This window comes from Aethalodelphis obliquidens, unplaced genomic scaffold, assembly GCF_003676395.1.
Source record: "Aethalodelphis obliquidens isolate GAN/ISIS:26980383/991018 unplaced genomic scaffold, ASM367639v1 scaffold67, whole genome shotgun sequence".
In the NCBI taxonomy this organism is placed as follows: Eukaryota; Metazoa; Chordata; class Mammalia; order Artiodactyla; family Delphinidae; genus Aethalodelphis; species Aethalodelphis obliquidens.
The window spans coordinates 9935740-9949703 of NW_020838011.1; the positions used below are offsets into that span (position 1 = coordinate 9935740).

Genomic DNA, 13964 nt, shown 5'->3' on the forward strand with positions numbered 1-13964 from the left:
TTATAAGACTTATTTGAAATAAACAGAAGAAGACACAGAAAGTTGGAATGATTCCCATATTCATGGATTAGTAGAATTAATAATGTTAAAATATCCATACTATCCAAAGCCTTCTGTATTCAACGCAATTGGTGTAAAAATTCCAAGGCATCTTCACAAAAATAAGAAACACAATCCTAATATTTATATGGAGCCACAATATAATTGCCAAAGTAATCCTGAGAAAGAAGGACAAAGCTAGAAGGCTCACACTTCCTGACTTCAAATTATGTTACAAAGCTATAGTAATCAAAACAGTATGACACTGGCATAAAGTATGCATGTAGACCAATGGAACAGAATTGAGAGTTTAAAACAAAAAAAGCTTTGACTATAAGGTTAACTCATATTTTATATGGGATCCAATAACACTAAATGGGGAAATGATAGTTTCTTTTATAAATGGGGATAGAAAACTGGATAACCACATGCCAAATAATTAAACTGGACCCCTATCCTACATCACTCACAAAATTTAGCATGCAATTGATAGAGACTTAAACATAACAAAAACTGAAAGCATTCATAGAAGAATAGATAGGAGAAATGCTCTTTGACTTTGGTCTTGGCATTGATTTTTTTTGATTGACACCAGAAGCACAGCAACCACAGCAAAAATAAACAAGTGGGACTATATCAAACTAATAAGTTCTACACAGGAAGAATAAAAATAAACAAAATAAAAGGCAACCTACAGAATGGGAGAAAATATTTGCAAATCATATATCTGATAAGGCATTAATATCCAAACTACATAAAGAACTCTATACTTAATAGTTTAAAAAATCTGTTTTAAAATGGGTAGACACATTGAATAATTTTCCCAAAGAATACATATTATAAATCACCAAGAGGTATGTGAAGATGTGCTCAACATTTCTAACCATCACAGAAATGCAAACCAAAGCCACAATGATCTATCACCTCACATCTGTTAGAATAGCTATTATCAAGTAGAAGACACAAGAAGTATTTGTGACCATATGGACAAAAGAGAACTCTAGTGTACTATTTGGGGGAATGTAAATTAGTACAGCTACTATGGAAAACAGTATGGAGGTTTTGTGAAAAAAAAAAATAGAGCTACACACATGTAGCAATTCCCCTTCTGGGTACATATCCAATGGAAATGGAAACAGGATCTTACAGCGATATCTGCACTCATGTTCATTTTAGCATTAATAACTACAGCCAAGATATAGAAATAATCTAAGTGTCCATCAATAGATGAATGGGCAAACTGATGTGATATATGTATACAATAGAAGATTAGTTAGCTATGAGAAAGAAGGAAATCTTTCCATCTGCCACAGCATAGATGGACATTGTGGGCATAATGCTAAGTGAAATAAGTTTGACAGAGAAAGACATACTGTATGATATCACTTATATGTGGAATCTAAAGAAGCCAAACTTATAGAAACAGAGAATAGAATTGTGGTTTCTTGAAGGTAGGGGTTAAAGTGAAGGGAGAGATGATGGTAAAAGTGCACAAACATACAATTATAAGACGAATGAGTTCTGGGGACCTAATGTACTGCATGGTGATTATTGTTAATAATACTGTATTACACTTGAAAGTTGCTAAGTGAAAACATTTTCAATGTTTTCACCACAAAAAAAGCAAAGAAGCAAAGAATGGTAATTATGTGGTGTCTCAAAGATGTTATTTAATGCTAAGGCAGTAATTATTTCTAATATAAAAGCATTTCAAGTCACCTCAAATTTATACTATGTTGTATGTTGATTATATCTCAATAACTGTTTGGATATCATTAAAAATTTCTTGTATTAATGATTCTGCTGAATTATATTTGTAATGAACCACAAAAGGGATAAATAACTTTGACCCACAGCCAATGAATTCATCCATTATCAGTATTACTCTCTCAATGTTATTAGATGTTTCCTGGCTTGGATGTTAACCATTTGTACTTTAGTAGGAAAAAACTAAAAGTGTTTATTTTGTTCTCTTAGTCTTAGGAAGTCTGGAAAAATAAGAGAGTGGGCTTTCTCTTGGATTTGAGTTCAGTGAGTCACTAAATTTTTACATTACAAAAATTCCATTCTTGTTGCAAAGCTTCCTCCGGTTCTGCTTCAATTTGTTTATTCAAAGATTTTTCCAAGTCATTTAAATTTCTTAGTAATTAAGTCAGTTAAGGTATTGACTCCATTTTTGTCCATGATGGTATAACTGGAACCAGACTAACCCTCTGCCACAAACAACTAGAGAACTGGACAAATTATATGTAACAACTATTTTCAGGTATTGAACAGGCATCACAGAAACTTGACAACTAAGAGAAGGGAAGCTAATGAGGTGAACCCTAAGATCACTATAGCTTTCTGACTATAGCCACTTTTGAGATTACATTGCCAAAAATAGAATCAATAGCAGAAACTGGGGGTATCAATGAGTGAAGAAAAAGAAATGAGAACTTGAGGAGAATTGACATCTGGGAAAGGAACTGCCATAAATTGGAAATTCAAAATGCTCTACACTGTTTTCTACTGAAAAACTAAGGTACTCTGTTTGTGTTGATGCTGAAGTCAATTTTCACCCGTGGCCTTAAAATATCTTGATTTTTTTACCACTTTTATACCTCTCAGTCTTAGGAACCAATAAAATTGCTAAAATTCTGGGTCAATGAAATGTGACCTTTTTGCAGAGTCCATGTAGATAATAAGATAAAATCATTTCCAGTATTATCTAACTATTTCTGTCAGGGTAAATAGCCAGTGTGAAAGGGATCCAATTTAGGAAATTGGCCTCAGTGCCCAGCTGGTTTACTCTAGCAATGATGCCCTATCAGGAACTCAATGTTTAATTCTCTTCCAAGCAGATATGATCCTTTTGACACTCAGGGAGTAGTTACATGAGCCTCAGTAAATAGGATCCCATACACTGGGGCCCATGCATAGCTTTACTCTCTGTCACCATAGTCACTTTGTTAATTTGTTCTAGGAGCCAGAACTGGGGTGGATGATGATAAAAGCGGTCTGATGTGACCCGGCTGGGTAATTTTGCTTACTTAATTGCTTAATGCCAATTCTATGATGGTTGGTCTCTGGTGAGAAATAACATGATGTCCCATGGTTGAGTGTTCCATATTTAACAGGGTCCCATAACATGTCAGGAGTTGTTTTTCCAAAAACACATAATTCTTCAGTCCAGATGACTTTATATTGCTGTGTTGTGATTCTTCTATTAAGCTTGGCAGAGATTCCATACAGTGTCTTCTCTCACTGCTGATGTATTTAATGCTATAAGGTTTACCTAATATTGCAGACTATTACAGGCTGGACCTATTGCAGAATTCTTTCCTGCTCTGGGTCCATTCATAACTGATAGTCTTTTGAGTTATCTGGCCTACGAGTCAAGAATGGAAAAATATGCTTCCCCTAATTCCTGAAAAGGCCTACAATATCTATTATTTTTCTTTGCAGAAAAAAGGCAAAATGCAAAATCTATCCTCTTTTGGAAATGATAACCTTAAATATCCCTGATCACTGGATCTCAATTAATTTTACTGATGTGGAAGATCACACTTGAATATTCACAGGGTTTTTCTCCCACTTTCTAAAGCTCATGTGTCTTACACAGTTGCCCAACATACTAACCACTTTTTGCTCATCTTTCTGATTTGCATAGTGTTGTCAACATAGCTGGTTAGTACAATTTTCTGAAGGATATCCAGATAATTCATATCTCATTGGCCTATATTATGAGGGAAGAGAAGAAAGTTTATTTTATATAGTCTTCAGGCAAAATTGTATATACATGTATACTATTGTCTTTTCCAAGTGAATGAGAACTGTATCTGATCTCCTTTCAGATAGGGATGGCAGAGAACACAGTTACTAGAGCAATGACCTCATCCCATGTACCTGAAGATGTATGCTTTAGCAGAGATATCACATCAGACACAGAGTGTGAGAGTAGAATGAATTCTTGTATGAGTTTGCAGGATCCACTACCATTTTCCAGGACCTTTTGGTTTTGAGGGGCCCAGATAGGATGGAGCTCATCATCCTGCATTCTTTAACTCTTTAATATCTTTAATTTTCACCATACACAGAAGTGTGATCCTGTCTTCTGTTTGTGTTTTTGGGGTCAAGTGGTGGTGAGAGTAAGTTGTTTCAAGTCTTTAATGGGTTGACTAGTGGACACCCCAAAGTATGTCCAAGTTGTAACTCCCAGGATCTATAAAATTGACCTTATATGGAGAAAGCAGTCTTTGAAATATACAGGCATACCTCATTTTATTGTTCTTTGCTTTATTGTGTTTCACAAATATCAGCTTTTTAACAATTGAATGTTTGTGGCAACCATGAGTCAATCAAGTCAATCAATGCCATATTTTCAACAGCATTTGCTCACTACATACCTCTGTGTCACATCTGGGTAATTCCTGTAATATTTCAAACTTTTTCATTATTATTATATTTGTTGTGGTGATCTGTGATCAGTGATCTTTGATATTACTATTGTAATTTTAGGGGGTGCCACAGAACCTCACCCATACAAAATGATGAACTTAATCAATAAATACATGTGTTCTAACTGCTCCATCAACTGGCTATTCACCTGTCACTCTCCTGCTCTTCAGATCTCCCTATTCCCTTAGACACAACAGTATTGAAATTAGGCCATTAAAAACCCTGCAATGGTCTCTGTGTTTTCAACTGAAAGAGTTGAATATCTCTCCTTTAAATCAAAGGTAAAAATAATAAAGCTTAAGGAGAAAGCCATATTGAAAGCTAAGACAGACCAAAATCTAGGCTTCTTGCACCAAAGATTTTTTTTTTTTGCAAAGGAAATGTTCTTGAAGGAAATTAAAAATGCTACTCCAGTGAACACACAAACGATAAAGTGAAACAGCCTTATTGCTGAAATGGAGAAAGATTTCATGGTCTAGTTAGAAGATTAAACCAGCCACAACATTCCCTTAAACCAAAGCCTAAACCAGAGCAAGGTCCTAACTCTTTTCAATTCTAAGAAGGCTGCAAGAGGTGAGGAAGCTGCCTAAGAAAAATTGGAACTAGCAGAGTTTGGATCATAAGGTTTAAGGAAAGAAGCCCTCTTCAAAACATAAAAGTGCAAGGTAAAGCAACAAGTGCTGATGTAGAAGCTGTAGTAAGTTATCCAGAAGATCTAGCTAAGATAATTCATGAAGGTGGCTACAGGCAGCAGATTTTCAATGTAGATGAAACAGCCTTATATTGAAAGAAAATGCCATTTAGGACATTCATAGCCAATGAGGAGAAATCAATATCTGGTTTCAAATTTTCAGAGAACAGGCTGACTCTCTTGTTATGGGCCAAGCAGCTGGTGATTTGAAGTTGAAACCAAAGTTCATTTGCCATTTTGAAAATTCTAGGCCCTTAAGAATTATGATAAATCTACTCTGCCTGTGCTCTATAAATTGAACAACAAGGCCTCGATGACAGCATATCTCTTTACAACGTATATTTACAGCTAAATATTTTCAGCCCACCTCTGAGACCTACTGTCAGAGAAAAGAACCTTTCAAAATATTACTGCTCACTGACAAGGCACCTGATCATCCAAGAGCTCTCATGGAGATGTACAATGAGACTAATATTGTTTTCATACCTTCTAACACAATGTCCATCATGCATCGCATGGATCAAGGACTAACTAAAACTTTCAAGTCTTATTATTTAAGAAATACATTTTGTTAGGCTATAGCGGTCATGGATAGTGATTTCTCTGATGGATCTGGTCAAAGTGAATTGAAAACCTTCTGAAAAAAACTCATCATTTTAGGTACCATTAAGAACATTTGTGATTTATGGGAAAAGGTCAAAATATCAACATTAACAGAAGTTTCAAAGAAATTGATTCCAGCTCTAATGGATGATTTTTAAGGAGTTCAAGACTTCAGTGGAGGAAGGAACTGCACGTGTGAAAATAGCAAGAGGACTCAGAAGTGGAGCCTAGGCAAAAAATATACAAATCAATTTTTACTGCAAAGTAAAGGAACTGTTACAGTGGAGGATTACTGGACTGAATATCAATATTATGACATAGTATGAGTATGTTTCGTGTTTGGTAATTGCAATCATTGTTGCTTTTGTTGTGGTCATCCATTTACAGTGCTTGGTGTCAGTCTATCTTTTGTAAAAATAAAATACAGTGTGTGTGTGTGTGTGTGTGTGTGTGTGTGTGAAAATAAATAAATAAAAAGTAATAGAACCTAAGATTTAGAAATAAATAATAAATAAATAAAATAATTTATTTTAATGTTTAAAAAAAAAAAAAGAAGTGGAGCCTAGGGATTTCCCTGGTGGTCCAGTGGTAAAGAATCCGCCTTCCAATGCAGGGGACATGGGTTCAATTCCTGGTCAGGGAACGAAGATCCCACATGGCACGGGGCAATTAAGTCTGCGTGCCACAACTACTGAGCTTGTGCACCTCAATGAGAGAACCTGTGTGCCGTAAACTACAGAGCCCATGCACTCTGGAGCCCACACCACAACTAGAGAAAAGAAAACCCACCCTCCATAACTAGAGAGAAGCCCACGTGCTACCACTAAGACCCGAAGCAGCCAAAAAAAAAGAAGTGGAGACTTAAGATGTGACTGAATTGCTGCAATCTCATGATAGAACTAATGGGTGAGGAGTTGCTTCTTATGGATTAGTAAAGAAAGTGACTTCTTGAGATGGAAAGTAGTGCTGGTGCAGATGCTATGAAGATTGTTGAAATGAAAACAAATGATTTAGAATATTGCATAAACTTAGTTGATAAAGGGGCAGCAAGGTTTGAGAGGATTGACTCCAATTTCAAATGAAGTTCTATTGAGCACAAAATGTTTTCAAATAGCATTGTATGTTACAGAGAAACAAAAGAAAGAGTCAAGTGATGTGCCACAGCCACCCTTGTCTTAAGCAACCACCAGCCTGATTCATTAACAGTCATCAAAAAGGTAAGACCTCCACCAGCAAAAAGATTATGACACATTGAAGGTTCAGATGATGATTAACATTGATTAGCAATAAAATCTTTTTTAATTAAGGAAGGTACATTTTTTTACACACTTAATAGATTACATTACAGTGCAGACATAACTTTTATATCTACTGAGAAACAAATAAATTTGTGACTCACTTCACTGTGACCTTTGCTTTGCTGTGGTGGTCTGGAATCCAACCTGCTATACCTCTGATGTATGCCTGTAATTAAGTTAAAGATATCGAGATAAGTTCATACTGGATTTAGGATGGGCTCTAAATCCAATGACAGATATTCTTATGGCAAGAAGGATGGAAAGGGTTTATAGACACACAAAGGAAAAGGTGATGTGAAGAGAGAGACAGCAATTGGAGAGAAACCACAGCCAAGGAACAACATGCATTGTCAGAAGCCAACAGAATCTTGTAGCGAGCCATGGAATGGATTTTTCAAGAAATCTCAAAAAGTAATGGAGCATAACAACACCTTGATTTCAGACTTCTGGCTTCCATAACTGTGAAAGAATAAATTTCAGTTGTTATAAACTACCAAGTTTGTGGTAATTTGTTATAGCAGCCCTAGGAATCTAATACAGAGTGCTTCTACCCGACCTTTCCCACTATTATAACTTTTATCCCACATGTCAAGGATACAGTTTGGATTTGTGCCACTGACAAAGTATTTCTATCCAATTATATATTTGAGGGACTGAAAAAATCATTAGCTGTCCCAGGATGCTGTCATCCTCTTGGGAAAGAATTGAGGAAATTATTAGCATGTACACTTACTGTGATGCTACAGCGTTCTTCCTCTAAAGGACTTAGTCTCTTCATTAGTCAATGGATCAGGTCTAAAAACTCTCAGGTCTAAAAGCTTGATAAGTGATTATGATTTGAGTGAAGCGATGGTCCTCATCCTTCTGATACTGATCCTCAAACTCTTCTGGTAGTATAGACAGGACAATGCCCTTTTTGGTGGCCTGTTTATCTCTATCACCATATTGATAGCTTTTCATGGGTTAAGACTGCTTGGCTGCCACTCTAACCTCACTGTTCACTGTGATCATTGTGACTGTCTGACTTCTGATGATTGAGTACCATCACCTAGTCTCTCTTATTTTTGGATTTGATTACAATTAACATCATTGAGCTCAGTTTTGTTACTGCCAACCACCTGGCCCTCAGAATATGGCCACACTGAACAATTTATAACTTCAGTAAACAATCATGTGGTAGATTTTCCAGACTTACAAGCATATAAATCTTAATATATCCACTATTCTAAGCCTTTGGATTCCTTCTTTCACTGTTTATCATGGCACTTCCAGCATATCAGTTTTACTTCCTATGGGCCATCACTTTTTCCAAGTTTCTACAGGAATCTTAGTACTCTGTTACCACCATCTCCTGGAGTCTGAACCCAGGTATTAAATCCTATGTCCTGAGAGTGCTCCAAAGTTTTAAATGATGCTTCCTTATACAACTTTATGTTTTACTTTCCTTAATCCTATTCTTCAGCATACAGTTCCATATATAATCTCTCAGTTCCTGCTGGTAAATATTGGATAGGTCCTCCAGTTCTTTTGAGCTATACTATGTTTCTTCCCTTGGTTGATCCTTCTTATACCTGGCTTTATACACTGTGACTTAACCCTAGTCATTGGCCTGTGGCCAAGAGGGGAGATAAGAGCAGATACTGAGAGGGACATAAGATGTTCTGTAGGGTAGAGGACCCTATATCATCCTCAAACAATGGAGAAGTGCTACCCCTTCACAGAGAGGAGTGGGCTCAGGGGAATCTAGGAATTCAAGATTTTCACATACATTAACTATTTCTCTGATGTCTTGGCATTCTTTTCTTTCTCAACCAGGGTCCTGCTCTTCAAAAAAGTTAAAACTATGTTGGGAATTTAAGAAGAACTGGAAATATTTTATTTTAAAATAAAACTGATTTTTCTTTTTCTTTTGCCTTCTGCAAGAGATGAGAATTGCTTTATATTCTGACAAGGAGGCTCCTCTGGCTTTCTCACTTAGTCTTAATACGATGGTCTAAAGTTCTCATTCTATCATATTTTCCAAAGCACTAATTCTGCAGAAACAAACATGTACCTTCATTTTCCTCATAATTTCTGCTTTTTCCATATTTATCAAATACATGATATATCACAAACACTGCTACCTTCTATTGGGTTTTAAAACGGGTCATGAGGCAGGACCAAACTCAAGGCTGGAGAAGTAGCTTCACCTCTTGACAGGAGGAGTTACAAAGAAAACGTAACCATTTATATTATACTGCAGTAAGAAACTTCATTAAATATAAATAAGCTCATGAGGAACTACATCTTTCAAACATGGTTTTAGTAAAAAATCTACTTTAAGCATAAGAATGTATGACTACTTTATGTAAACTTTATGTTTGTTTGCCTTACAAATCAAACATTTCTAAGGGCTCACACCTGATGTTCCTGCAGCTTTCAGAATATCTCTGATATCTCTTCTCCAGATCAAATTTTTCTATTACTGTATCTGTGCTATTTCTCTATTAGGAAGGAAAATTGCTTAGTTATGGATGAGTTGTCTCTGGGCATTGTTATTACTCCTTCCTTCTCAATGGATTAAAATTCATTTGCTAAGGAAAACTAAAGCTTTGGGGATTAACATTAGAATTATTATTATCAAGTATCTATTTTCTGATTCTACTATTACTGCCAATATGCTTTTACAACCAAGTCAGTTCTCCAGCCTAACTCTCCAGATTTTTTATGTCATTCCTTGAACAGGCACCCATCACAGCATTGTTGATTTAGTCTATGGATAGAAGCTGACAAAGGAGATATTTTGACCAAGCTATAATATATAAAAGTGCTAATTTTTAGCTTTTTGCTGTTGAATCTCTCTTTTACCCATTCCTCCTTGCTTAGTAATATTTTTCAGTTTTTCCAATACTTATATTTTTTCTTGAAACCAGAGACACAAATTTAGATATGGGAAAACATTTGATAGATTAAATCATGCTATACTTCTTCATGGACTTGTTCTTTCCAGGCAGTTATCAAGCAACCTTTTGTTTATATTAAATTGCAATAATCAATACATTTCAGGAAGTTCCAGCTTACCTAGGAAGAAATATATAAATGACATGGAGATGGAGGTGAAAGACATCATTTCACTTAGTGCATCTCATTCATCACTCACCTTACTGATCATGGATTAACCAGGAATTTAGTCCTGCAATAACCTTTATTCTATAAAATATACATAGGAGGATGAGTCTTTTCACTATGGAAGGGAAGACTTGTTGATTCCTGGTGAGATCTGCATCATTAGGGAGGGCTCTTAAGCCACTGGGGTTTCTCTGCTTGCCTTTCTTTACACCCCAAAAGGAAATTCACCTTCCCATGTGTAACCTGTTTATTCTCTGGTGGCTGACTAGGTGCAACTGGAGACCAAATTGAGACACATGTGAGTGATGCAAATTCTTTATGCTGCACTTCCATACTTAGCATGGAAGAAATTATAATCTTTAGAAATCAATTTCTCATTTAACCATTTATATCGACCTTGGGGCATTTCTTCATTCTCAGTGAGCATGATGAAATAGCAGTTTTATATCAGTAAAGGAAGAACGGTCTAATTTGTTCCAAACTCTCCATGAGTTTTAGGATCATCACTATTGCTAACTGCATGATGAGATTTTATGTCTAGGAGTCCTGGAAAGGAGACAGGATCTAAAATGAAGCATGTTAACCAGGGCAAATGATCCACGATGTGGGGAGCTTTCCCTCTGTAGAAGAATCATGATTTTACCACCTGACAAAGGTGAAAAACAGGTGCCTGCATTTCATGGTGTCATGTTGACTTCTGATATCATACAAGAGTGGTTTACATCTGAAGATATAAAAAGGTCATCTCTGTGGGAAATTAATGGAGGAATTGAGAGTGAGACATTAGAGCCAGAATCTAGAACCATGGTAGAATTGGAGTGGGATTCATAAGCAAAGAACCTGCAGAGGAAATGACATTGAGAAGCCAAGGGTAGGTAGTGATTCAATGTGCATTGCTGAACTGATAGTTCCTTGTTCCATAGGCAGCAGACTCAAAAGTCCCAACTGTATTGCCGTTTGAAATATCACCATTGATAGTCCCATAAATTTGGGGAGTATGGTAGATCTGAGGCTGTAGGTTAATCATTATTTTTGGTAAAATATGTAGAACATTACAGTAACAAACACTCCTCATCAGAAAAGGGAAGCAAGTTTGACAATCAAGACATACAACCATATGAATCACTTTTTATTTATAACAGATAGAGCTTCACTTTGTGTTCACACATATATGCATGTGCACATGTACAAAATACTTGCATACACCTATTATCATTTTCAAATAAGTCATGACACAGAAGATATTTGAGCAGGATTTCCTAACATATAGATTATATAATATAGATTATATATAGTTTACAAATAGAGTATTTTAAATCATATTGTTTTAACTGACTAGGAAAGCCAGAGGTCATCAAACTCCAGGAAAAATCTTCTTATTGAAACTTAAACTGGAAAAATATAGCATATTAGAAAGGTTTAACCTCTGCATACCTAAAATTATTACCAGATTGTTAATTTAGTTAATATAATGATGCATAGATAATATAAATAGGTAAATATTTGTGTTTAAGAAAAGCTTTGGCCTCTATAAATAGAATATATTCATTTATTTTTAGGAGTAGTTTTTTTTAATAAACAGAAATTGCTAACAACGTATCCAAATCTTGAGTTTAAACTCCCTTATATTAAATCATTTTATAAGAATGAAAAAGTAAAGAGATATCTTGACATTAAGATTAAACTATGATTTTAAAGATTATTATAGGAAAGGACATTACCTTATTGCCAGAATAAATGATTTAGAAGTATGGTAAGTTATTGTTTTGATTACATGAATTAGATCTTAAAACAAACAGCATTAGTGCTTACATTTTTGAAACTTTACACCGTAACGTATAATAATTATTTATTTCAAATCTCATAAAATTAAGAAAATACATTTTTTCTGCTATATTTCTTTATAGTTAATTTGCCATTTAAGAATAAATTTATATTTACATTGTACTTATTTGTGCCACTATTCCTGTTTAAAAAAACAGATAAATGCCCAAATAATTTTCATTTGTCCTAAGATAATTTTATATTATTTTCTAAAATAATTTTATATTTGATAGACTTATGTTTGTTCTATGATAGTAACTTTCAGTCTATTTTGCTTGGGTTATAAATATCAAAGTCCATAGTAAATTATTACTGAACTTGGTTGATATGTATTATATTGAATAATTTTTTGACCTCATGGGCAAATTATTGGCAAGCATACTGAAGATAGACTTTTTGGAAATGAAAGAAAGAGACTTTTTTTTAAATGGAGAATTTGGCAGAATTTCAAAATAAAATCACTGTCAGAACTCCCCAGAATTGACCCTGTATGGTTAGAGAAGAAGGAGAGGGAATATTCTTTTTTTTTTTGAGAACTTTCTATTAAAATTCAACATGTCGTCTTCATGTTTACTGCAGATTTCAGGCTGACACTAGTTAATAAGAAGCCTAAGTACTTGTGCTTGGTATAGTGATCACAATACAGTTTGTGAGAAGACCAGGGGAAGTTATGGAGTAAAAGAAAAGGAAGAAATGAGAAAACTCACCGAGTTTCTGATTATATGTAGAAATCATCCTCACAGCAGATAGTATTTCAGAGAAATGCATTTTTCCCCCAAAGAATCTGCAGTGTAGTCTAAGAAGTTTGCTTATTTCCAAATGTGTTTATTGTAAGTAAAATTAATGTAGGAAAGAATTTTTAAAAAAAATTAAGTTACTTTTAAAAAGTGGGTATTAAATTCCAATCATTTACTTTTGCTCCATCATACTATTAACCATGCTAACATATGATAATTAGCTAGTTTTCTGAAGCCACAAAGTGTTACAATACAAATGAAGTACTATCATTATTAATATCCAAATGAAAGACAATCTTCAAATCAAAGACAAAAAATAGTGTTTTGTATTCTAAGAGAGACAAAGTCCAGTGTGTCATATGAAAGGAAAGTGATGGTGTAAAATGTGCTTAATAGCAGAGTAGAAACCCTAACAGTCTCCTGACCTTCCTGATTGGAAGGGAAACTCTGACTAGAGAGAGTATGCTCTACACTACTTCTTGTAAAGTTCCTTTAGATAATATGTAATAATTCTTACATGCTGGACCCAAAATGATGTTAGATATTTAGGAAATATTCAATATGATAAGTACTGAAAATTGTTAATCATTATGTTCCTAAGGCCTCAAGCAGCATCTCAATTTGTTGAGCTGAAAGCAATGAATGAAGTAAAACACTAAGTCTTTAATGGTAGCAACTTCCATGTGTTTATCATCTCTTTTTAGAGAATAGATTATTTTAAACCTTAATTCTAAATCATGTGGCACATTTTGGGGGTGAATCTTTGATCTTTGACCTGATAAGCTGAGGAATGGATAAGAACCCAGGAGAGTAGGAGAGGAATCTGTTCAAATCAGTGGCTGGATTAATTCAGATGGAGTTTATCAAGGTTTCCAGCCCAACTGTTAAAAAAACAAAAAAAAACCCACTACTCTTTCTTTTTCTTCTTTGCAGTTTTACCAAACTTCCAGTAACAAAACAGGCAACATTTAGTGACCAGGAATATAAAAGTTGCCACGCATGCTAGCAGGAACCCAATCACATCCAAAGAATTGTACTGGTACCAGGTGAGGTTGTGGATGGCTGGCCGAAGGTGTTTGGCTCCTTTGTGGCGCATGATAAACTCAATCCAGAAGACTGCTCGGTCCAGGGGCTTCATAGGCTGATCATGGTGAATTCTTGATAACTTCATAGCATTCTCTTTATAGCTAAGGATTGAATAAATATGTAGATACTCACTTGAAA

The 13964-nt window shown here is 35.0% G+C and overlaps 1 protein-coding gene across 1 annotated transcript in view; it reads right to left on the bottom strand.

Annotated features, from left to right (window-relative positions):
• Positions 1 to 13402: 13402 nt before the first annotated feature.
• The window catches only part of LOC113611069 (UDP-glucuronosyltransferase 2C1-like), a 34532-nt gene continuing 33970 nt past the window's right edge, over positions 13403 to 13964 (bottom strand). The window contains exon 6 of the mRNA XM_027089642.1: positions 13403 to 13927. Within this exon, the coding sequence (XP_026945443.1) occupies positions 13648 to 13927 (280 nt within the window). The 3' untranslated portion in view covers positions 13403 to 13647. The remainder of the gene's footprint in view (positions 13928 to 13964) is intronic.